This window comes from Stylophora pistillata, chromosome 4, assembly GCF_964205215.1.
Source record: "Stylophora pistillata chromosome 4, jaStyPist1.2, whole genome shotgun sequence".
NCBI classification, from domain to species: Eukaryota; Metazoa; Cnidaria; class Anthozoa; order Scleractinia; family Pocilloporidae; genus Stylophora; species Stylophora pistillata.
The window spans coordinates 19,679,451-19,703,866 of NC_142522.1; the positions used below are offsets into that span (position 1 = coordinate 19,679,451).

Sequence of the window (24,416 nt, forward strand, 5' to 3'; positions counted from 1 at the left end):
TTTTCTTCATGTCTTTCGTTTTCATGTGCGATTGAAATATATCAGTAGAGTTTTAACTGCGCATCTCTTATGTCAGAACGCGTTCCTCGCACAGTCAGCTCACCCAATCACTAATCTAAGGTTGGCGCTGTCTGTGTTTACGATTATCTTAAACGAGTAATAAACCTTTCTAACATAACAAGAACTATCCGAGGTGAAGTAACAGGTCCGCTATCGTTCAATCATTGGTTACAACGAGATCAGAGCTTTGTTGGAAACTTTTGAGGAAAGGTTGTAAAAAAAAATGGGGAATCGAGAAATTGTGTTTCGCAAATAATTCCCAGCATCGAAATATGATTTTTATTGCTATAATTACTAATATATTTTTTTAGTAGCATGCTTATTTCCTCGAACAGAGCAAAATTTCGCATTTGATTTCCGTAGGATATAACGTTTATTTTTAAGGGCATGTGAGCTCACATAGATTATTCCTTTTTATTTCAGTACATTAAATATCTCGAAATACAATGTAATTTGAATTAATTCAAATTAAAATCGTTTGCAGAATTTCTTTTGCTCTCGGGACACTTCAGTTTGATTGCAATGGGAGAAACGGCTTCGTCATTTCTAAAGGATTTTTCTTTCACATAACCGTGAAAAACGGTGAGTAAATACAGGGAAATATCTACGGGTATTATCGCATGCTAATCCACGATATGAAACTCTCTAGTGCTCGATTAGCCGATATAAATGCCTATCTAGAATGACCTTACTCATGGCGGAGAATAGCCTAGACGACCTCGAGATTATAACAATAAAGGCGTTATTTCAAGCATTCCTTAATGGTTTGCTTAAAGCGTACAATTCATGTCGAAAAGACACAACAAACCGAGTTTGTCAAATAGTTGTCGTGTAAGGATTACGCAAAGAACGCATTGATCACAATTGACTGGTAACAATTGATGCTATCTCGTCCAAACGTCCTTAAGTAAGATGAACTCAAATCGCTACGCTAATCAAATCTCTTCTGTTTTCTTCTCATAACGCCGCGTATGTCGCCCAGCGTTACGCCGGGAGACTTCATGGTAAACTTAACCAAAATATAATCTAAATTCCAAAATGCTATATACACACTTGATAAGCTTGATTGAACTTTAAAATTATCAACAACCCTAGCAATAATCCAAAAGATATTTGAACAAAATGAATAGCTTTGTACAATTCTTCCGAAAGGATTTTTTTGTCAGCATGAACGCGCTGTTGACAGTGCTGTGAACGGCGATTGAAAACGCATGGCACAACTGGATAACAATTGGAGCAGTTACAACATTTATAAAAACAACACGAATGAAGCAATGAAAGCTGACGGACAAATTTCCAGTTTCCTATTGAACAGCTTCTGTCCAAAGTCTGTTTTATAAGAAGCAAATTGTCGCCGTGAAAGTAAACAATACGGTTATAGATTGAAGAACATGTATGCCGTGATTGCTGCATACAGACTCCATACAGGAAGCTCAAATTGTGTATTGGCTAAGTGACTTTGTCCAGAATGTATAAATTTCTGTACCATATACTCTGTTGGAGCAGGGGTAGGACTAGCATCCGAATTGCGAGGCCCTCTAGGTCCTACGCACAGTTCCTCGTAGTTTGCCCGAATACCACGGCAATACGGCTCCTCGAACCCATCACACTCGCACTCGTTCAGAGCTTTGCCCAGATCTGAATTCAGCAATTCGTCTTGGCTGTCTAAACAATCCTTTGTGCATCCCACACCTGAAATAAGCTTTGTACATCGCCTCAGGAAGTTCTCTTGTATTCGTTTACAATCCTTGTCGTTATTACATCGTTTTCTAGCCTGAGTGCAACTAAACATAGTGTAATTTGTAGTTCGACTGAGTACGCATCGCTTCAAGCGTGCCTTCACTGTTAGACACGTCGAGTCTCTCTCACAGTCACATGTTTCCATCGCTTTACCTCCATTCGTAGCAGTTAGGTTGTTGATCGCACTCACACAGGTCAGTGGACAGGTCTTAGCCATCGGTCTACGTATTTGGATCCCGACCGTTTCATGGTCCTTGAGACCTAACGCATGAAGACACTCTGCTCTGTGAAAAATTTTGTTGAGTGCCGACCCGCATCCTTCCAAGTCACGTTCGCACTGATAGGAAGCTTCCTTGCAAGATTTATCGCTGCACGAAACTACAATCAAATTAGCAAGCCATAGAAGCCACCACATAATGACATATAGCGAGAACAACTGCCTTAAAGTCGGGCATCAAGCTCAATCCTTCGTTCGATTGAACTACGGTATGTAAGTTACATGGAAAGATGATGCCACTATTTATACCATGCAGTATTGATTGATTCATTATTTGACGTAAAGAGGAAATTCGATAATAGATTACATTGAAGTGTCCAATGGCGAGCTGTCTCTGATGAGTTGCATGTCCGCGGGAAGTGGCCATTGTTAGGATAACTTTGCAGGTTTCTCAATCCGCCATTTCCTGCTTGAATTACCTTGTTTTCGTGGCATTGACCAGAATTGCAATTTGTGCCTAATACACTTCAACACTCGCCGCGTATCGGCTTCTGTAAGGCTAACCTCATTAAGAGCCGACTTCTGAGATGTATAAAAAAGCCAACCTTTATTTTTGTAAGGATACATAGGTGGATGCGACCAAAAATAGCTAGAAGTCAGTTAAAATTGGTGTTCGATAATTTGCGCTGGTTTGTCTATTAAGATTAACACCAAAAACCCGAAAATTCTCATTAGAATGAAAGACACTCTAAAAACGCACATTTGCAAGAGAAGACCATCTTTTCCTTGTGGGTGGCCGTAAAATACATTTTTACCCTTTTGTCATACGAAGTAGCGTTGGACAAGTAACATTTTAGGAAGGACCGTCATTGATATAGCTCGTAGATGGAATTGCCGACCCTAATTTTTCTGCTAAATGGTTTAAACAGTCCTTAAAAAAAAAAAAAAAAAAAAAAAAATTAACATCACGCCAGATATTAACCTTAACTCTGACATAACGTGATGAAAACATTACCGATTTTCGAGGATGTTTTCCCTGGAGAAGCGTAACGCCTTCCGAGAACCCATACGGATCCCCGACGTGAAATGAAGTTGTTAACCTGGCACGCAGAAAAAAGACAGTTAGCTACTTCTTTCAAGTGAGAATACTATACAACATCTTTTAAATAATAATAAAGGACTTATCTGAAACGCAACACAGTTTAAATCAGGCAAGCCGATATCAATGTTGTTTGTGTGCAGTTGTTTATTTCAACTTGGTGATAAGATATAACCAAGATTTGATGGGTTTACAATGAATCTCTATCTTTCCCTGAAGGGCTGCAAAACCCATTTGAACGATTGCCCAGCAGGTTCGCTATTGATGATGTATGCATTTAAAAGCATTTACTCCTTTATAGCGGAAAACCGACATGGGTCTGTATCATTTTAAATGAAAGATGTACCGCAAATTCTCGGTAGGTCGACTAAAAAAATGGAAACAAAATAAGAATAGTAGTTGATTTGAGCCTCAGAAACCCGACACACATATGAATGCGAGAAAATCTTTAAGGATTTGAACTAATAATAAATCAGAATAATTTTGCAGAGAAGTTGATTTATTCATAAACAGGCGGCAAAACAATAATAAACTGTTCTGCTTTCTGGACATGCGTAATAAAAATTGGAACTGTAAAATCAAGAATTGGCGAATGGTTTCCGATTTTGTGCCAGTCTCTCCATACAAACTATGCTATTGGGGGGCTAAACTTGACTATCAAGCAGCCATCTCGGCCCATTCTGTTTGTGCTATGGACTTTGCTTTTCAATAAGTTTGTCAGTTATCAATCTGATCCTTCTCAATCAAACATTCTTCGAGGGTTTTTGTTAAAAATGATTGAGTGAATTTAAAACATCACATGGATTATATTCTTGTCTGATCACTGACAGAGAACTTGCAAGGACTATCGCCGAGTTGACAAGTTTTGGCTTTTTTTTTTCTCTCTTATTCATTTAGTGCTCCTTTGTCCGTATGGGGCTCAGACATTTCTTTGTACTTACGATAGACATCAAAGGATTTCCCTCAAAATTTGTTTACCTTAACAGTATGCAGGAAACATGTTTCATTTGATCTTAGTAAACACTTTGATACAAGAATGTCAAAAGGTTCCAGGTTCGAATCCTCGAGAACATATTTTAATGTTTTTTTGAAATTTTTTCAATCCAGGCTCCTTTGTCGACTGAACTCCAAATTTACTGCATCTTCCTGATGATCTATCACGAAAAAGTGTTTGTCCCTCAAAACTTGCACACTTTGGTGATAGCGTGGATTTAATCAGTACTAAATCTGTTGCGTGCAGTTAATTATTTTCAATTTTTTTTATTCGTTAAAAGCTGCTTACATAAATTTCATAACATTCTCAGATATTCCTCATTTCAACATGGCCGTCTTCGGCAACAGTTTCTCAGGGACATGATTGCGGCAGGTTTCTTTGACTGAGAAGCTAAGCTCAGTCAGAGTGTAGATTACGAAGTAAGTGTAATCGGAAACTTAGCTTGGACTTATATGTCTCGTATTTTCGCTTCTTGATTTGAAATAGCGCAGGATTGCGCAATTCCATAAAACCTGTCTACAGAAGAATCTACCTGTAAGACAGACAAAAGCGAGAACAAAAATGAATTGTGAGAAGATCGTGAAGACTTGTTTTGACTTCATTTGGCGTACGAGAAATGTTGAAGCAGTACCAATGAAGTTCTAGGAGCCGTTAGCAAACGCCCTTAACACTTTTAAAATTAGGTCAAAACCCAAGATGCAAAAAGGTGAAAAAGGCATCGTCCCAATCCGGAATAAAGGGCTTTTATCAATGAGAGGGTGAATGGGCTCGCAGATCGACGGATTTGGTGAATAAGCGGATTTCGAAAACTCACTCAAATGGTGAAGCCCAAAAGCTGCCCCTTCGCGTTGCCCGAAAAAAAAAACTAGATTTACGGTATTTCATATTTTATTGCACCGTATTCCATACCTCTTGCAAACCGAGTTAGAGGTCCGTACTTATCCGAGCGGAAACTAGGTTCCGCAACTTACAGTACGGATCGAGAAAAGGGGACAAGGGGCCCGTTTCCGGAAAGTCCCGGTAACTTATCAGGCCAGAAGCCACGCATGTTTTATAATCAAAATTTAAAGGATAGGGAAGCAGGCTCTGGCACCCAAAACAAGTCCTTTTTGTTTCTTTAGCTGATAGTTTTATTGCATCATTTTCAAAACTTTTGAAATCCCCATCTTAAAAGAAAACATAACAGCTTTACGGCCTCCGTTAAGTTACCGGGACCTCCGAGAAACGTGCCCCTGGGCTACCCAACGGATAAATCACTATCCACCGGATAAGTGATGGCAAAACGTACTGTGCTATCCACCGGGGCCTTCGAACAACTGGGGCCAGGTATTTATTATAGCTCTGCCGTTCATAGAGGGAAAGGTTTCGAACAAACTTTTGAATCTGGTGGAGCTTGCAGTAAGATACGGCCCGTTAAATTGACCAATCAGTAGCGCATGTTCTAATTGAGAGATACAATAAATTTTGTTACTCGAGAGACTATAGTTTTTTATGTCATGTTTTTCTGTCTAATGTTTATCAGATTGTTAGCATTACTCCTTCACTCCAAAAAGCCGGCCATGCAACTGAGCACCGAGAAGATCTTGGGTACAAGTTTGAAATTCGATACTGAAGAGAGCATTAAGGCTTGGTTCCTCAGCAGTAAAACATGGTGGAAGAATTGACCACGGCAACGGTTTGTGCTATGGAAGTAAGGCGGCGCAAGCCGTTTAAGATTTGCAACTCAGCGCGAACAAAAGCTCTAGGAATCGTCGCAGAAAGCCTGAGAGAAGTTAAAGAAATCGCAAGTTTAAAATTTGGGTCGGTAGCAGCAAACTGCCGGGTTTGTCTTAACAGTGATGGAACGGAGATCGACAACGAAGAATATTTCAGCTTCCTTGAAGATCAAACTAAACTCATGATTGTTTGTGGTGGAGAAGAGTGGACAGATGACCTTTTGGGTAAGTAAAGATTCCTTTCTATGGATTTATTTCCACTGGTACATTTAATGGATCTCTGTTGCTGTGATGTACTTGTAAATCAGCTGGGTTTTTTTTTCCATTTTTCATATGGGTTATTTTGTATTGTTTGGATTCGTCTTTTGCATGGTACGATCGTTTCCAAGTTAAGTTTTACTTTCAGTAGTGTTTTCACTACTGCTTAAGTAGTGTTTTATACAGCGAAGATCACTCTCATATTCAGGTTTAGCTTTAATAGTGTTTACGTCATATATTACGGACTTAGACTTATGTTTGATCTGAATATAGCGAGTCTCGCTCACAGCGAGTTTCGCCCACATCGTTTCGCCCAGAATGAGAATGGTTTCGCCCAGAAGTAGAAGAAGTAATTAAAACTAGTTAGCACTAGAGCATGAGTATGCACGGGGGGGAATAGTGTTAATTTTTCTGACTCCGACAAGACGTGCGGTATGAAAGTTCTAAGTAAAAGGAAATTATCTCACCCTTTCATTTGTCATTAAAATTTGAAAACACTTGCACGTGAAACATAGAAAATGGTTCCACCCTGAAGTAGGCCTACAGTCTTGAAAAACGTTAACCCAAACATGCGTATGCCCAGAACGAACATTTTGTGATGCCATTAATAATGTGACTTTTCCTGACACCATAAAAATGTTGAAGCGAGCAAGTTGTTTCTTTCACTGAGAATCAAGTGGGGATTGGAGAGGTAATTCAAGCACGAAATTAAAAAAAAAGTATGACTATGATTTTGGTTGTATCTGCAGCACTTACTTTCTCAAGAAGAGTATAGGTCTGGGTGAAACATGTTATGGGTGAAACCAGTGGCTTCCTTTGACCTAACTCTGGTATTGTGTAACCATAAAGGAGGATAGTCTCTAAAGAAACTGTGGTGCTGCATTGGTGGGGGTAACAAGGTAATTTGGTTTCATCAACTGAGTTAATAATGTAAATTGGCCACTGTAAAGAGTTTAAAAGCTGATGGTAGGAGTGTCAGCCCTTCATCAGATCAAATTATCAGTTCTTACATTATCAACCCAGTTGATAAAACCAAGTTAATGTCCAGTTGACATGTTTTTCATTCCTGTTATATTTTCAAAAGAATTTTACATGAAACAACAGGAAATCTTTGGGTCATTCACAGCTCGGTAGCCTGGAATTTGATTGGGAGAAGGTATATTGGACATGAGTAGCTTTTGAAATAGTAATTTTCATTGCAGTTCAATGCACAGCTAAGTTTTATAATGTAAAAAGACATTATTTTATTTGCTAACACAAATATTGCTGTTGGCGACCAACCAACAGGTTAAAGGGTCCCTTGTTGAAGAGCGTTTAATGCCAGTCAACAGTAAGAAATCTAAGCTAATGAATATGAGCAGAAGTGGCTATTTTAGCAGCCACCAAACTTGCAAAACAAACAATCAATGTGTACCCTAGTATATTTCTGAAAATTTCCACCAGCCCAAATAGTATTTCTGATTGCCAAGAGCTACAGTGTAACTCAAAATTCAAATGAGCAAGTACTGAATGGAGTTTTTGAAGTCAACAACAACCAAGTTGTGAGGTGTTCCATCAAGTCCTTAAATGATTGCAGATTTGCTTCTGGAATTTGTTGCCCAGCAAGCGATCTAATTCTGCCTTGATATTTGTTTACTCTATCTCATATAATGTATGAACAACATGCAAAAATAACTTGTTTTAGATTATTCAAATGTTAAAAAGAACTGCTTCATGGTGGCAACTGCTTCATGCAAAAGACCGAAATACGATGTACGAGAGTAAAGATCGTGACAACTACAGTGTATGAGTACATGTAGCAAGTTTTAGATATACACTGGTAGAGGATCTGTAACCAGAAGTGTCAATCAAAAAAGGAAATGATTGAAGCTGATTGTTCAGAGGGAAATTTAAGTTTGATAACTGCAAAATGATGGCGGAGCAACAGTCTGATGAAACAAAAAACCAAGGCGACTTTTTGGTCAGAAGTTCACTTCAAACTAATGACCAACTTTAAAATGCGCTTGCATACGGTGCAAAACTTGTCCTTTCATTCACAATGCTGAGAAAATATCAGGACTCAAATGATCCATTAAGATTACTGATCACTTGCCTTGCACCTCCGCCAGTGTCATCTGTTGCATAACTTGCATTTATTGTAAAAGATATACATTGGCAAAACAGGAAGATGACATAGAAAGGAATGACAAGGATGCATCAGAACCAGTTGCTAGACACTTTAAGCTACCTAATCATTCTAAGCAGTATATGGCAGTCTACAGCCTTTCCTTACATTTAGGTAGCTGGGAAAGCCTCAAAACTCTTGAACAAAAGTTTATCTTTCAAATTGGCACTCTTAATCCCATAGGTATCAACAAACACTTTTCATTCTACTTATTTAATCTTGCTTCCTGGTCACCATATTCCCGCCAATGGCTTAGTTCCACTTTATGCATATAAACACACACACACAACCCACAACTTCTACATTGACTCTGACGAAGGGCTAACGCTCCAATTGTCAGCTTTTAAACTCTTTACAGTGGCTAATTTACATTATCAACTCAGTTGATAAAACCAAGTTACCTTGTTACCCCTACCGATGCAGCACCACAGCTTCTTTAGAAACTTATCCCCTTTATTCATAGATTTTACTTTTGAAAAATACACAGTAAGCTCAAGCCTCAATCAAGGGTTTCATTAAAAGCAGATTACCAGCTGTCTACCACACTTGTAAGACTTCAGACTGTCTGTTTATCCTCCAAGCAAGCTCTTTTGTTTGAGTTTCACCTTAAGGCAAAGCTGCTTATTGTACCATCCGCAGCCGCTTATGGCAAAAAATATCATTTAGACCTTGCTCAAGGAACTGCAATGTTGCTGTTGATTCTAATTTTTTACTTTTCATGACACAGGTGGGAAAGAAAAAGAAACTAACACAAAATCAAGAAAAGGTAAAACATTATCAACTAGGGCAGAAGGAAGGGAGACTGAAGTTGCAAGAGATGCCAGCAAGTTACTAGAGGTTAAAACAAATAAGAGCAATGCATTTGCAACAAACTTTGCCTTAGAAAATGGGAGCAGTGGTGATGATGTGTCATTGATTGAGCGTTTGAACCAATTTGAGAGCCCATTAGTAAATAAAAGAAAGGCAACTGAGCAAGCCAAGAAATCCACACCTCAAGGACACAATCTGCAAGCTGTTAATAATTTGATTAAGCGTCATTCATTGAAAGAGCAAAGAATGGCTCATGCGAGTGTGAGTAGCTCAAGGGAGGCTGTTTTATGTGCATCAACTTACGAAAGTTTATTCACTGTGCCTAAACACTCGCGTCCAAGAAGGAAAGGAGCTTTAGAAACATCTGCATTGAAAGTGACAGAGTGGCTTTGTACAAATAATGTGTCACCAACTTTAGATGAGCAAGACAGTGACAGCGATGAGGGTGCCATTGTTGTAGGCAGTAACAGTACAGGTGAGAAAGACTGCCATTTAACTCTTTACATTATAGAATTACTTTTCATATTATCCATACTGTTCTCTATACAAATTTCATTTAACTCTTTACATTATAGAATTACTTTTCGTATTATCCATACTGTTCTCTATACAAATTTCATTTAACTCTTTACATTATAGAATTACTTTTCGTATTATCCATACTGTTCTCTATACAAATTTCATTTAACTCTTTACATTATAGAATTACTTTTCGTATTATCCATACTGTTCTCTATACAAATTTCATTTAACTCTTTACATTATAGAATTACTTTTCGTATTATCCATACTGTTCTCTATACAAATTTCATTTAACTCTTTACATTATAGAATTACTTTTCGTATTATCCATACTGTTCTCTATACAAATTTCATTTAACTCTTTACATTATAGAATTACTTTTCGTATTATCCATACTGTTCTCTATACAAATTTCATTTAACTCTTTACATTATAGAATTACTTTTCGTATTATCCATACTGTTCTCTATACAAATTTCATTGGGTACTGACATGAGAGAATTCACTTTTGAAATCCAAGCTTCTAAGGTATGAAGCGTTATTAGGGTCAGAATAAGAAAACAGATTATGTTATGGTGTTTGATATTTCATTTGGCTGAACTACAGAATTATGTTCCAGCGTTGCATGGAATTATGCTCGGCTCTTTTAAATTGAATAATTGTGATACGATTTTTGTTATTACGTAGCTCTAAATTATATTCGGACGCTGCCGAATTATGTTTTGATTGTCTAAATTATATTTTTCATTTTCGACTTTTATCTTCCCTGCCGCCGAATTTTTACATTCTGTTGTTCGATATGACCCGCTAAATTATGTTTTCGATCTTCTCTGAATTATGTTCTGCTGATTGACTGGGCATCGCAGTAAGAAAGCAACGAGAAACCTTGGGACGGGAAAAACTCCCGCCTTTTGTAATTTATATTCATAATTATCAAGTCCGACGTCTTGGTTTATATGGAAATGGCGGAGGAAGGTAGAAAGAGGGAGCATGAAGAAGCTGAAGATGGAGAGAAGGCGAACAAAAGTCAGAAGGCAATAAGGCTTCTGAGAGAAGTCACGACTTTGTTGACCGAGTCGGTTAACGATGGGGAAGCGAAGGAGTCCCGCGAAGAACTACAGCGAGTGAGAATATCCAGTTGTTGGCGGTGATATTGTGGAAAGGCAGCTGTTCCCTTGATGACCGGTCCTCATAAGAACAAAGCCACCCCCTGACATTAGTTTTGGAATTCCTCTTCCAATTTCTCCCGAAACTATGAAAATTTTGCCTTAGAGTGAAAGAAAACTTACCGCCTCCCTAAACCAGCGGCATGGAGTTCGAATTTTTCAGCCCTTAAAGGAGCTCTGGTCTGACCTTTTAGAGCCAAGCAAAAAAACTTGTGCGTCCAAGTTTCTTTGGGTTGGAAGAACACTCCACGTTGCTTTTGTTTGGACGACCGATGGTTTGGCTGTTGGAAAGTGGACGTGAGGACGGCAGGAGATATCTTGTATGGGATGAAAATGTTACGAAAGTCGTCTAGATTGGCGTTCGAGGATTTTACTCACTCGCTGTAGTTCTTCACGGGACTCCTTCGCTTCCCCCTCGTTAACCGACTCGGTCAACAAAGTCGTGACTTCTCTCAGAAGCCTTATTGCCTTCTGACTTTTGTTCGCCTTCTCTCCATCTTCAGCTTCTTCATGGTCCCTCTTTCTACCTTCCTCCGCCATTTCCATATAAACCAAGACGTCGGACTTGGTAATTATGATTAGTATAATTTCAGAGCTGAGCAAAGGGTTTCCAGCAATCTGATTGGTCGAGCGGTTTCCATCTATGACGCTATATAAACCGCTCCACGCGGTTTATATAAAATGTTAAAATAAAATGTTAATAAATGTTACTAAAATGTGATGATTTTAGAAATTTCTCTGTTGTTCAGCTCTAAAATTATCCTAAAACAATTATTCGCCTCAGGTTCGGTGAATATTGTCGAATAATCCCCTCGACTTCGTCTCGGGGATTACTCGACGATATTCAGCGCGCCTTCGGCGAATAATTGTTAAATATAAATCACAAAAGGCGGGAGTTTTTCCCGTCCCAGGGTTTCTCGTTGCTTTCTTACTGCGATGCCCAGTCCATCAGCCGAACATAATTCAGAGAAGATCGAAAACATAATTTAGCGGGTCATATCGAACAACAGAATGTAAAAATTCGGCGGCAGGGAAGATAAAAGTCGAAAATGGAAAATATAATTTAGACAAAAAAATTGTTCGGCAGCGTCCGAATATAATTGAGAGCTACGTAGTAACAGAAATCGTATCACAATTATTGATGTTAAAAGAGTCAAACATAATTCCATGCAACGCTGGAACATAATTCTGTAGTTCGGCCGAATGTAAATATCGAAAATCAAAATTCGGCGGCAGGGAGGATAAAAATCGAAAGTGAAAAATACAATTTAGACAATCAAAACATAATTTGGCAGCGTCCGAATGTAATTCAGAGCTACGTAATAACAAAAATCGTATCACAATTATTCAATTTAAAAGAGCCGAACATAATTCCATGCAACGCTGGAACATAATTCAGTAGTTTGGCCAAATGAAATATCAAACACCATAACATAATCTGTTTTCTAATTTTGACCCTAATAACGCTTCATACTGAGGTTGGCAATAGTTTCCTTTATTCTTATGATCTTAATCAATGATTCTGCAATATTACTTTATGGTAAGTAACCTTTTCATTTCCAAGATCGTTTAAGTAATTCTCTTTACTGTCTGCCATATAATTCTTCTGATGTTATTTTGGAGAATTTGGTATTGGATCAACTAATAATCCCCTGATTGTTTTTTTTTCCGTTATTCTCATCACTTGTCTGCTTGATATTGTTAGGAGAAATTTCACTCATGGGAGTTAAAGGGTTAAGAATCATAATGAAATGAATTTTGGGTAAATTTGAAAGAGATTTTGTATAGTTTGTGGTAGTTCGTGTAAAATTTTACGCGCGCGTAAATTGCGCGTAAATCCGTCATCTTGCACGCATTTTACGCGCGTGTAGGTGCTGCCATTCCTGCGGCCAGTACTGTAGAAAGCTTTTTCGGTAAAACAAAAACCAAAGCAATTGCGGCAACCCATCACAAGAAAGGAAAAGACTTTTTGGAGCCAATGAGAACTTAAAGAAAAAACAACCAAACTGCTTCATGCGCGGGAAAACACAGGCGACCAAGTCATGATTGGTTTTGGTTTTGTATCTGATTGGTCGAGAAAGTGGTGCGAGTTTTCTGAACCAATCAGAGAGAGAAGTGAAGCTTAACCGATGGAATCCCGGATTGCTTTCGACACTTAATTAAAAATTCCTCCACCTTTAAGGGTAAATTTTCTGACATGATTTTTGCATTTCTTGTTCCAGAATTGAAAGTGATGGTGGGTGGGCAGTGTTTTATTTACTAATCAGAAATGTCTTCCTGAAGTTTCAGAGGAGAATAGAGTTGACGAAGAACCAGCCACAGTGGCCATAAAGAGAGATGACGGTGGGGATTCGGATGATGGTGATGATGATGGTGATGATGATGATGATGATGAGGAGGAGGAAGAGGGTAGCTCTCTCGAAAATGAAGATAATGAGAGCAGTGGTTGCTGCATGGTGGATGTTGATTGCAAGGAAAGACCCCCAACTGAGAGAATGGTGCGCTTTCCTGGGAAAGATGTCGAGTTGCAGACGTGTCGGGTTAAAATCTACAAGCTGCCTGTTTCTTTGGGCAATGGAAGGCCCAGAGTCGTTGGTGAGTTAATTTCAAGTCTTGTAAATAGGACGTCTCAGAGTGAAAATGACTTTGCTCCGACGGATGAGAAAGAAGATGATGGTATGTGCCCAAAATATGAGAGAAACATGATGGATACTTTTCGTCCGCTGCTTTAAGCTGTTTAAGTTAAAAATTTACGCTTTAACCGTGAATAAGAGCCCTTTTAGCAGTTTTTTTCTTCTTGTGGCTTAGATCTCAGATCAAAGGATTGTAAGTAAAGTGAGGAATATGGTTACGAGTTCTCTTTAGTTAACTGTTGCCTTCAAGGTCATTCTTAAACTCACAAATTTTAAGCTATTTTTAAAAAGAAGTTTTGCACATAATCCAATGCTTTGACAAAAATGGAAGGGTACAGTATACGTGCTGGTAAAAAATCCAGACAAGGTAAAACATTTTGCTGGTGATATGAGCAAACCGTTTATAGATAGTCTGAATTTCAGCTGTCTCTTGCCTTTACCCCAAGGGGGGCGCGGGAGAGAGACTTCCGAATTCCGAGCGTTATAATGTCGTCCGGTGACGTCACTTACTAATTTGGATATGTTTGGTAGTTTTTGATTGGTTTGAATTGGATAACCTTTTATTATTGGTTAAACGCGCCAAGGATGATTCCAAGAAGTGTAAACAGTGGCGGCGGACACGCGGGACGATTTTAAAGCATTATTCGAGACAAGTTTGCAGAGTGTTTTACCGCCTTTTGGCTTAACAGAGTTGAAGAATGAACAGAAGAAAGCTTTGTTCTATCTTCTTTCTAGAAAGGATGTTTTTGTCAATCTTCCCCATGGGCTTTGGCAAAAGTCTAATATATCAACTCTCACCTCTAGTTGCGGAAGAGATGTCGATAAGGCATTATCAGAATGGCAATATTCGAAGTGGCATCGTGTTGGTGATTTCACCTTTGGTATCTTTGATTAAAGATCAAGTTAAAAGTCTTCAACAAAGAGGAATTAAGGCTTCACTACTGTCACTCACAATTTTCCTGTTCGTCCGTTCGTGGAGCTGAAGAAGTACAAGTGGTAGGTCCAACGATCGATGTTTGCGCCGATTTCGTAGATGTGCTATCAAATGAAGGCACAAAGTCCGCGGGTTTCATATCTATTCCGTAATTTCGCACAATCTCTTTCGATGCAGCGGCGAAATTTTCCTCTAAGGACTTTTTCTTCTTTAGCTTGCGCAGACAGGGAAAAGACGAACGAGTGTTATCGTCGATTGCAAGCTTTAGTGGCAACTTCCTTAATTCAGTTTCAATTGGAAATAAAGAGCGACCCCTTACATTTATTCTGGATGCTTTATCGTCAAGTTTCACGGCACACAAAAACACAAAACACCTCATACATAGGCATCTGTCCGGTTATGTTTCCATGACTCGTGGCCGCCATCTTGTTTAAAAAATTTAATTTATGCAAATGCATACATTAGTGAGTGACGTCACCGGACGACATTATAACGCTCGGAATTCAGACGTCTCTCTCCCGCGCCCCCCTTGGGGTAAAGGCAAGAGACGGCTGAAATTCAGACTATTTTATGGACGTAACCGCTCGGCTTGGTCAGCCTTCCAAAATTTTCTTCGCACAGTTTTTTATCTCATTGTAAACCTTACGGCAGCGCCTACTTTCACTAATGACTCAGATCGTTGGATGTTCCGATAGAAAGTGAAAAACTACCCCTCTAGCACGACAACAGTGGTAAAATTAATTGATTTGAGGCGTGAGTAGTCCAGTGGTCAGTGCGCTGGATTCTGGATCAGACGACCCGGGTTCAAGTCCTGGCTGGGTCTTGACGTTGTGTCCTTAAGCAAGACGCTTCACTCACATTGCTTCGTCTTCTCGGATAAGACGTAAAGCCGGAGTTCCCGTCTCTTGCATCTATCAATTAGTTAATTTGTTAGGCAGGGGACGTTAAAGAACCCACATCACGAGATTACTGTGAGGTGGTCTGGCCAGTTTACTGGGAATTGGGGGGAGGGGGCATCTGTAAAATTTCTCCTTTGTTGATTGTAAACTGCCACTGGCAGTCTGGAAAAGTCCCCCGCACAGTGTTGTAAAGCGTACTAGATCATTACATGGTAAATGCGCTATAGAAATTGAAAAAATTTTTAATTATTATTATTTCCATCGTTTTCGTTAACATGTGTGTATCTATTAATTTCTTGGTTGATAGAAAACTGCAAAATTATACCAGGATGTTTAGCGCCAATAAAAATTTTACCGGAAGGCCCGATAGTGTTTTTAAAAGAAAGAAACACAGTCACTAAAACTACTGCGGAACAAGAAGGGGAAGAAGAAGACATTATCGCTTTTTTGGAGGGAAAGAGAAACCAAGAAGTTAGAACTGTGGACTCAAATAATGTAGTGGAAGAAGGAAACAGTGTTGATCACGAATTTGTCGCGGAGAAATCCTCCGAAGAGAAATCAAAACAAAAAGAGGAAGAAGAGGATGATGAACATGGTCCCGGTGTTCAAAGGTCTATTGGTTACGGGGCGATAAAAGATGTATTAGAATTGATGTTTGAAGGTAATGAAACAGTGATTCAACAGTCCAAGAGATCAATGGGAAACGATGTGGAACTTGAAAGTGTCACACAGGATAGTGATGAAAAGCAATCTGAACGGAACAAAGAAAGAGTAACGGAAAACAAAAGAGAGGAAGAATGTGAAGATGACTTTGTGGAGACTGTTCGTACAGAGAATTGTAATGATGGGGTTGTTGCTTCAAATATAATGGTTGACGAAACTGGGGATCAGGAACAAGTTATAGAAGATTTCACTGAAAAGGAGGGCGACAAGAATGAAAAACAGGCCGGACTGAAAGGGGATGATTTTCAATTGATGGATACGATTAATGGAGAGCGTGCAAATGGGAAAATGGAAGGCTCCAAAGACGCGCTGAATAGAGTGGTAGATGGAAATGTGCAACGTGCATTCGTGACGCAAAATGCTAGTGAAGAGTGTGACGAAATGAGAGCGGAAAATGTAGAACTTGACTCACAGAATGCTGTTGAAGAGACGTTTAATGTTGAACATGGGAATAGTGGAAATGAAGCTGAGAATTTCAGCTATGACACAGCTATGAAATCTTACGAAGAATACAGTAAAGTAGCCTCTACTAACGAAGTGAGAAAGGAAAATGTAGAACTTGAAGTCGTTACACAGAACCCTACTGAAAAGACGTCGAATTTTGAACAAAAGAAAAGTGGAGATAAAGGTGTTGAAGATATGTCCGTTGAAGACGTGGATACGTTTGTCAGGAATGAAACAGCTGAGGAGTGTACTAACCTTGGACTGGAAAATGAAAGAGGGAAAAAATTCATGGGGAATGTTGATGCATTGGTGAAAAATGTCGATGGAGGTGGTGTGGATTGTGGCAATGAAGAAGAAGTGGTCACAATAGATTCAGCTGCAAACACAGGTGAACGACAAAACGGAACAAAAACGAAAGAAGATGCACCACAAAAAAATGTTACTCAAGATTTGGGTGATTCGGTACTAATATCAGGTAACACAGCTGAAGAAAACGGGGAAGGAGAACTTTCAGCAAGAAAGAAAACCAAAAAGAACGAGGGAAAACTGGAAATGAATAATGATCAATTGGCAACAATTGTTCATCAAGAACGTGTAGGCGATCAAGTAAACAACTCTGAGAATACCTTAGTGGAGGAAACTGTGCAACCTGAATTGCTCACAAAGAAACCAAATGAAAAGAAAACTAAGCACAAAAAGAAGCGGAAAGAAAGGAATAAATGCGAGTTAGTGAAAAATGCTGCTATAAAATATGTTGATGATCATGCATCAGTGGCAGGTGAAACTATTGAAGGAGACGTGGAAAGTACTTTAGTCATACGGGATTGCATTGCAAATAACGAACCAAGAAAAAGGAAGAAGAAAAGATTAAAGTTTAACGAAGAGAACCCCGTGGAAAGCTCTGTTGAACAGTTTGTAAGTGATAAAAACCTGGTTTCAAAGAAAACAGAAAAAAATAGTGGGAAACTTTATGTCACACAGGAGTCTGGAGAGGAGCAATCCGAAGATGTCTTGGTAAGTGTTAATGGGTTGGTAAATGCCATTGATGAAACAGCAGCGTTCACGAAATCAACGTCAAAAGATGTGGAACAACGTCGTAATGAAAAGAAATCTAAACGTAAGAAGAAGAAGGAGACCGAAAACGAAAGAATGGATGAAGATAGAGATGACTTTGTGAAAGATGGTTATCAAGGAAGTTGTGATAATGGTGTAATAGCATCAAAGGGAGTGGCGGAGGAAACCATTGCTCGTTTTTGTGAAGATGAACGAGAAGAGGAAGACAAAAAAGGGAAGGATAAGAAAAGGAAACTTTCTCACGGTAATGACGGAGAAGGAAATCATGTTGATCACATAGAGAAAAAGAAAAAGAGGAAAACCGAAGAAAAGAGGAAAAGTAGGGAAAAGAAAGGAGAAAGTGAAACTGAAAGGATACCGGCACTTTTAAATCTTGGAAAAGCTGAATCGCTCGATGACAGTGGCTACAGTGAAAATTTACGTACTGTGTTCAAACCGAGTCATCCACGTGCGACAGAAGAAAGCCATTCGGTGACGGAATCAACTGGGTCCCAAAAAAAGAAAGACAAAGCCAGCGTTAAGGCTGCAGCTGATCAAGGTAAGCTGGTGTAGTCAATGAAACTCCTAGTGAACATTTACTTTTCACTTTTGCTCGACAATACTCGACTTGGTTTGTACCTTTGGTTCTATTCGGAGAAATTCTTTATGATTATGGTGCAGAGCTTGTGAATTGTTTCACGGTCCAGGGGTTTCAATAAAAGTCAGTTACCAGCGGTCTAACACAGCCTGTCAGACTTCGTACGGTCGTCTGTGTAGCCTGCGACCAGGCTCTCGTGTCAAGGTTTCGTTCTACGGTCCCGTCACACACTTTCGGCAGCCGCCTATGGAAAAACGGTATTAAGCCTGTAGCCCGTTTCTTGAAGGTCCCGGTAATTTAACGGGCCCGTTAAGCTGTTCTATTTTCATTCAAGATGGAGATTTCAAAAATTTTGAAAATGATACAATAAAACTATCAGGTTAAGAAACAAAATGGACTGGTTTGGGTGCCAGACCCTGCTCTTCTATCCTTTAAATTTTGATTTTGAAACATGGCTTCGGGCCCGTTAAGTTACCGGGACTTTCGTAAAACGGGCCCAAGGGCTCTTCCCCCTCGCTTTTGCCCACAGTTTGGATACATTTTTCGGAAACGAAAGGGGTTTAACTGAGTAAATAGTTGTGAAACTTTGCGATGTTCTAGTAGATATCTTTGTTCATATTAAACAGGTACTGGAAAGAAAAAATCCAAGACGCTGTTTTCTCTTTTGGACCTAGCATTAGATGGTAAGTACCAGCCAGTCATTAACTTCATCTATGGAACGCCATAACTGTCTTATGATATTTTGTTTTCTTATCCGTGGTGCATTTCTTATCATCTTCGGTGCTTGTATCATGATATTCGGTGTTCTGGTGGCTATAATCGGTGCCAGTCACCTTATACTCGGCTCTTTATCTAAGGTACTTGGTACTTTCCACATTATACCTGGTGTGAAAGCCATTGTACTCACTGCTAACCGCTTTATACTCGGTGCTTGGATCAATTTTAGCGGTGCAGCTTTCTTTATATTCGGTGGCTAGTTTGTCATGCTCTGTGCTTTTTCCATAGTCAGTTTGCACCTGATTTGTGGTCAGTTTAGCATCTGGTTTGGTGCGAACATCTCGGACTGTGTGTGGGTGTTGATAATTTATGGATTACAATATTTATTTCGTGAAACTTTTAGGCAAACATTTTATCACCATACTCGTACCGCTTTCCACAGATACTGCGGGCCCGAAACACTCAAGTACCCCGTCCAACCTTAAGACGCCCTTGAGCGAGGGAAGATCATTTAGCGAAATAAGAAGACACTTTCGAGATAAGCCTAAAGGATTTTTACGTGTAGTTCAAAATAGAAAAAGATCTACACCCATTAGAACATCAATAACTATGCGCAAACCGCGGACCGAACCCAGAAGGAACTTTAACCGAGAAAAAGTAAAGGGCGTGATACCCAGTAATGTCAGTTTTGATCAAGCCTTGGAGGACTACCTTTGGGAAACGTAACCAGATTGTATTTCTCGCGTCACGAAACCGATCGGTTGGCGCAACCTTCAAGGTGTAGATATCGCACTGAATTTTGGACTTCGTGGTAAATAAGGACTCAAGTAATCCGGTTAACTTTCTCATCGCGTTTAACAGAATATGTGTGGACAGCTATGCAACGATCTGCTGAGAGCGCCATTTCCTTTAACAAGTGCTTGAAAGGATTTACCACTTTGGAAGTGATGTTCCTGAGAAAAAGTTTCCTTTTCACCTTCTTTTCATGGATGTTGCAAGGGTTTCCAGTGCACACTCCGGAAACCTTTTCATTGCCTAAAATGTATAGTTTTCATACTAGTAAGTGTACAAAGATGTAAGTAGTGTTGGGAAAAAAATGATATTTCTGCGAGAATGCGTCTAAAACCCTATTCACACCAGCATAACATATTTAGCTAAAACCACTTGTAACTGAATGAAAACCTGAAATACCATAGTCTTTAAGTAATCACTAACTTGTATTTTGAAAGCGCTTTACGACGACGATTAGTACTTTGAACAACTTCTATAGAACAAAACAGCTTTAAAACATGTTCAGGCTTTGGTGTGGTGGGGTATTTTTCGGTTTTGTCTCTGATCATGTTGAGATATTGCAATTAGTTCATTTTGTAACTAGAAAAACCAGCTCTTCTATCTACGGTGATCATGAATTTTTTGTGAAATTTCGGGCTGTGTAGATGAGATAACTGCTCGGAACTAAACGGCTTGTCCGCTTACAGTAGAGTCTCGTGTCTTTTACCTCGTAGCCTTTACTAAGAAGTAAAATTTTTACTGGGCGAAGGTCCTCTTTGGAAAGTGTTTACTTTTTAAAACGATTCACGACCTCATGGAGGTGGAAGTTCTCTCCTTTTTTTATGTTACATAATGTAATTGTGCTCTCTGGAAATAAAAGGTTGAGATTTAGCCCTTCGTGCCACTGATCAGTATGCGTATTCTCCATCCCGATTTCCATACATTTGCCAGAGTGCTAACAAGGAGAATTTGTTGAACAATCAAGCTCTTCTTTAGTTGGTGATCATTTTTCTATATTCTCGTGACCTTTATGTTTGATTCAGGGGTGACATTGTAAGGAGAAATTAGATGCTAGTCACTCTTAGGTATCACAAGGGCTGATTAACAAAACTTTAGCCATTTCGTTAATATACTTTTTGAGAACTTATTTATGCTAATAATTTAGATATATCAACAAAGTTGAAATGGTAAATTGGCCACCGTAACGATTACAAAAGCTGACGTTTCGAGCGTTAGCCCTTCGTTCGTCGCTCCGACGAAGAGCTAACGCTCGAAACGTCAGCTTTTGTAATCGTTACGGTGGCCAATTTACCATTTCAACTTTGTTGATATATCCAAATTATTTCGTTACCCCCACCGACGCAGCCCCAAACAGTTTCTTTAGAAACTATCAGCCTTTATTTATTTATGCTAAGCTGCCGCAAACCTAAATAATGAATAATATGAACTGAAAACCCCGTTTTGAAATGACCACTCTGCGTCAACGATGTATCTAACATAAAAGGCTGCGTCAAGCTGTGGCAAAGTCCTTGTGACAGTTATCGCATTCTTTCTTGATCATATCATTGCAAAGGTTTTAGAATCAATGGTTCCTTTGGGCTACCTCATGGTATTTCTTTGTTTCAATATCCTATCCGCAGCTCGAGTAGAAGACCACAGCTGAGTTTTTCTGACGCTATGACCTCGAGCATGTGAATTTAACTTCCGTTCAGTCACAAAACACGGCGCAACAAGTGTTAAGTACAAACCACAAGCCTTGAGCATTTCATTTTCAAATTGTCGAGTCGAAAACTTGCACATTTTCATAAGCCACTATTCGGTCGCATTTCACTGATCATTTCACCTTCACGGGCAAAAGTGTTGAACTAGGACCTGCTGAACTATTTCAGTTGGAGAACTTTGACATTTTGACAGCTTTAGTATTATTCGACCAATTAAATTATTTGGACCATTCTAAGAATGAGTTTGATTGGCTTATTAAAGCATGCTTCACGAGATCATGCCACCTCTGTTCGTGTGGTTTGTTTAAAAGATTCAACGAATGGGTGGAGATATTAAATTAAAGTTTTCTTTTTGCCCTGAGGTTGACGTGACACCATCCTGTGAGGCAGGAGCCAATTTTATTTAAGTTTTTTAGACTGCAAGTATAGATTTTTTTTCCCTCTCCTACACTCGCGCAGGTCTTGACATGGTTGGCGCTTCCTTCTCCTCGCCTGAAAAACATAAAATGGCGCTTGTTCCACAGGCTAATGTGCCATAATCCACCATCTTAGACAAGGCAACTGGGCGAATGGATTTTTATAAAACTGCCATGGGTTAGAGCGGCACAGAACGATGTTAAATTTTAAGCTCGGTAAAATGTTAGGGAAAAATGTTTATTCGTCTTGTTTCTAGCTTATTTTGTTTACTCATGGTATGACACTTTCGACGTTGCATGCTGAATTCAGGACGCGTGTAAAATATGGACCTCGTAATGTCTAAACTTTCCGTGGATTCTCTGTGGCTCAGTGGTCGGGCAACGGAGCATGAAATGCGAGGGTTTGACGTTCAATTTCTCATGAAGACAAAGAACTTTGGTCTCTTTGTTCCACATTCGAGATGACGAATTTTTACCTCTTGTCATTCTTAACTCTTACGATTACTGCTGCTCGATAGGCCGTGCGACAGGTCACTCAGTCAATAATAAGTAACTAAGTGTCCATGTTACTTTCTCCCTGTGTGATAGAATGACAACGTCTTTAACTAGTTCATTTTAGGTATTTTCATTTATTCACGCAATTTCGAATAAAGGCCTTAAATATTTCTTTATTCATTGCTGAGGTCTACTGCTTTTAAGGTGGCTGAACACAGTTTTTGATACCTGTGTTTCTTTCACCATTTTATCTAAAACCCTTGATCTCTCGGTCGCCGAAACTGGCAGCAAGCAAGTTTACAACACAAACTTCGTTTTTTCGATAGTTAAGCTGACGGAGGTGCCGTTGCCATCGCGACATGAATAAATATAACCAGCCCTTTAAAATCGGTTTTGTTTATTTGCAGAAAATCTAGTTATTAGATTTTCTTTATAATTTGCATGCAACGAGCTTGTAACGATACTCACTAGTTAAAACCATTTTGTTAACAAATTAACGGAGAGGTCTTTAATTATTCTTTGTTGAAGGTTCACTCGATTATCTAGAATGTCCTTTGTTAAAAATGGTTTTTTTTTCAATACTTCAGTTACTTATTTCGTGAAGTATTCTCGTGCCAAATTTCGTGAAATGCTAATGAGTGGTTCTCAAGAAATAGGCATATTTCCGAAAAAGCAATTTTCCATTCAATCGCAATTTTTTTACTTCCTACGCATGCGCTGCATTTAACTGGGTTATTTCGGTAACGACGAAAAAGCTGAGAATTACTGGGTTCTTTGCACTGTTAACTTTTCTAACATGTCTGTAATGAAAGATTAAAGCCCTCAATACACTGCGCCAACTATAAAGAAAAATAGCACTGATAGTGGGGATACGCGTTGAGTAAATAAAATAAACTCTATTGACAAAATGTTTGTTTTTTGCAATCCTTGTGCGCGCGCTGAGTTGCATCAGCAAAAGCGCGCGCGAAAACTGTGTTCGGCCACCTTAATGTTATTAGTATTTCAAATGAGCTCTTTTCGAGTATCAGAGTCTAGAGCCTAGGCACATAGTAGTACCTAAAATTCAGTAGCTGTGAATTTTTTCCTCTTGCCACATGCTAATCCGTCACTCACAATGTCCTTCAAGCTTGATTCTTGATTAGGGGCCGACCATTTAACATTTGAGGGGGGGTGGGTGATTTCTGGTCATCAAGAAATTTTTTTTCTAGCAATCTGCTGGGTAGGATATTTTTTCCGTTTTTTTTTTTGTTACATTTTTTCTGTTAAATTTGGGCTGCATGCAATTTTTTTCTTGCAACAAGCGCTTGCAAGAAATTTTTTTTCAAAATCACCCCCCCCCCCCTCCTCAAGAGTTAAATGGTCGGCCCCTTAGCTGGCTGAGCGTGCAAACAGAACTCCGCGCCAAATTTGTGACGTGCAGCTGATTATTGGCTGCAGTATTTAATCAATATTCATCAGAAGTTGTAGAATTTTCAGCAAACCACGCTGTCTAGAGTGAAGATATGTCGTCCGCTGTGCTAAATATACCGTTGCGTTTTGAATTAACCCTGGACCTGTAAAGAAGGGCAACGAAAGCACTCATATGTCACTATAACAGCAGGTGAGCATTACTTCGGGAAAATATCGCCTTGAGCTCCTTCAGAGATCCCAACGAGTTATATTATCTCATTTCAACAACGTAGCATGAATCGATTGCTCGGTCTTAGCGGCTCTTCATCCCGAAACTTAATCGAATTAGGGTGTTGACTTCCAGAAAAGCAAATTTATGATTGAAGAATATTTCCAGTGAAACGCTGAAAGAAAAATATTTTGCTTGCTACATCTAATGAAGACTTCATTATGTATTTGAATGCAGCCACGTGGAGGTCTGACGAATCTTCTATCAGTGACCTTTGCTTCATTGGAAATAACATTTCAAAAAGTTTTGATGCTTTCTCCCTTTTCTAAAATTGTGTCACAGAGAAAATTTGTATGATTTTTTTTAGTTTTCGTCCTCTCGGAAAGTAAGCATCTACTGATCACATTCATATTTTCCACTTTCAGGAAGAGAAACGTCGTCAGAAGAATGAAACAACAAAGATTGTGGTCAAGAGAAGACAATGAAATCACTGAATTTTTAGTGGATAAAGCAAAGATAAGAATTTTGAAATTGTTTAGTAGTACTAGCAAAAATGGTGGCCCTATATTTCTTATTATTGTACGAAGTCTTCGTTCTTTCACAAATTGTCTTGAAATGGATAAAAATGATTATATGCCGGTGAGTGAA

The 24,416-nt window shown here is 39.1% G+C and overlaps 2 protein-coding genes across 4 annotated transcripts; one reads left to right on the forward strand and one right to left on the reverse strand.

The window, feature by feature from the left end:
* Positions 1-316: 316 nt before the first annotated feature.
* On the reverse strand, positions 317-2,303 carry LOC111344634 (growth arrest-specific protein 1). Its single transcript, XM_022951876.2, has one exon. The coding sequence runs from the start codon at positions 2,213-2,215 to the stop codon at positions 1,436-1,438; it is 780 nt and encodes a 259-aa protein (XP_022807611.1). The 5' UTR covers positions 2,216-2,303; the 3' UTR covers positions 317-1,435.
* A 3,444-nt stretch (positions 2,304-5,747) lies between these two features.
* On the forward strand, positions 5,748-20,409 carry LOC111344632 (uncharacterized). 3 transcript variants are annotated; one of them, XM_022951873.2, is made up of 6 exons: positions 5,748-6,050; positions 8,975-9,532; positions 13,030-13,341; positions 15,520-17,991; positions 18,657-18,713; positions 19,190-20,409. In XM_022951873.2, exons 1-6 carry the CDS (start codon positions 5,759-5,761, stop codon positions 19,471-19,473), a joined length of 3,975 nt encoding a protein of 1,324 aa, XP_022807608.2. In that variant the 5' UTR covers positions 5,748-5,758; the 3' UTR covers positions 19,474-20,409. The 3 variants fall into 3 exon arrangements, with proteins under 3 accessions (XP_022807608.2, XP_022807609.2, XP_022807610.2); XM_022951874.2 differs by having other exon boundaries at positions 13,036-13,341; XM_022951875.2 differs by having other exon boundaries at positions 18,634-18,713; positions 19,190-19,329.
* Positions 20,410-24,416: the final 4,007 nt, after the last annotated feature.

Coding starts and splice junctions, on each gene's coding strand:
- LOC111344632 (XM_022951873.2), top strand. CDS start 5,759: ATGGTGGAAGAATTGACCACGGCAACGGTTTGTGCTATGGAAGTAAGG. Junction 9,533..13,029: donor TGTAGGCAGTAACAGTACAG/GTGAGAAAGACT, acceptor GTCTTCCTGAAG/TTTCAGAGGAGAATAGAGTT. Junction 17,992..18,656: donor TAAGGCTGCAGCTGATCAAG/GTAAGCTGGTGT, acceptor CATATTAAACAG/GTACTGGAAAGAAAAAATCC.
- LOC111344634 (XM_022951876.2), bottom strand. CDS start 2,215: ATGTGGTGGCTTCTATGGCTTGCTAATTTGATTGTAGTTTCGTGCAGC.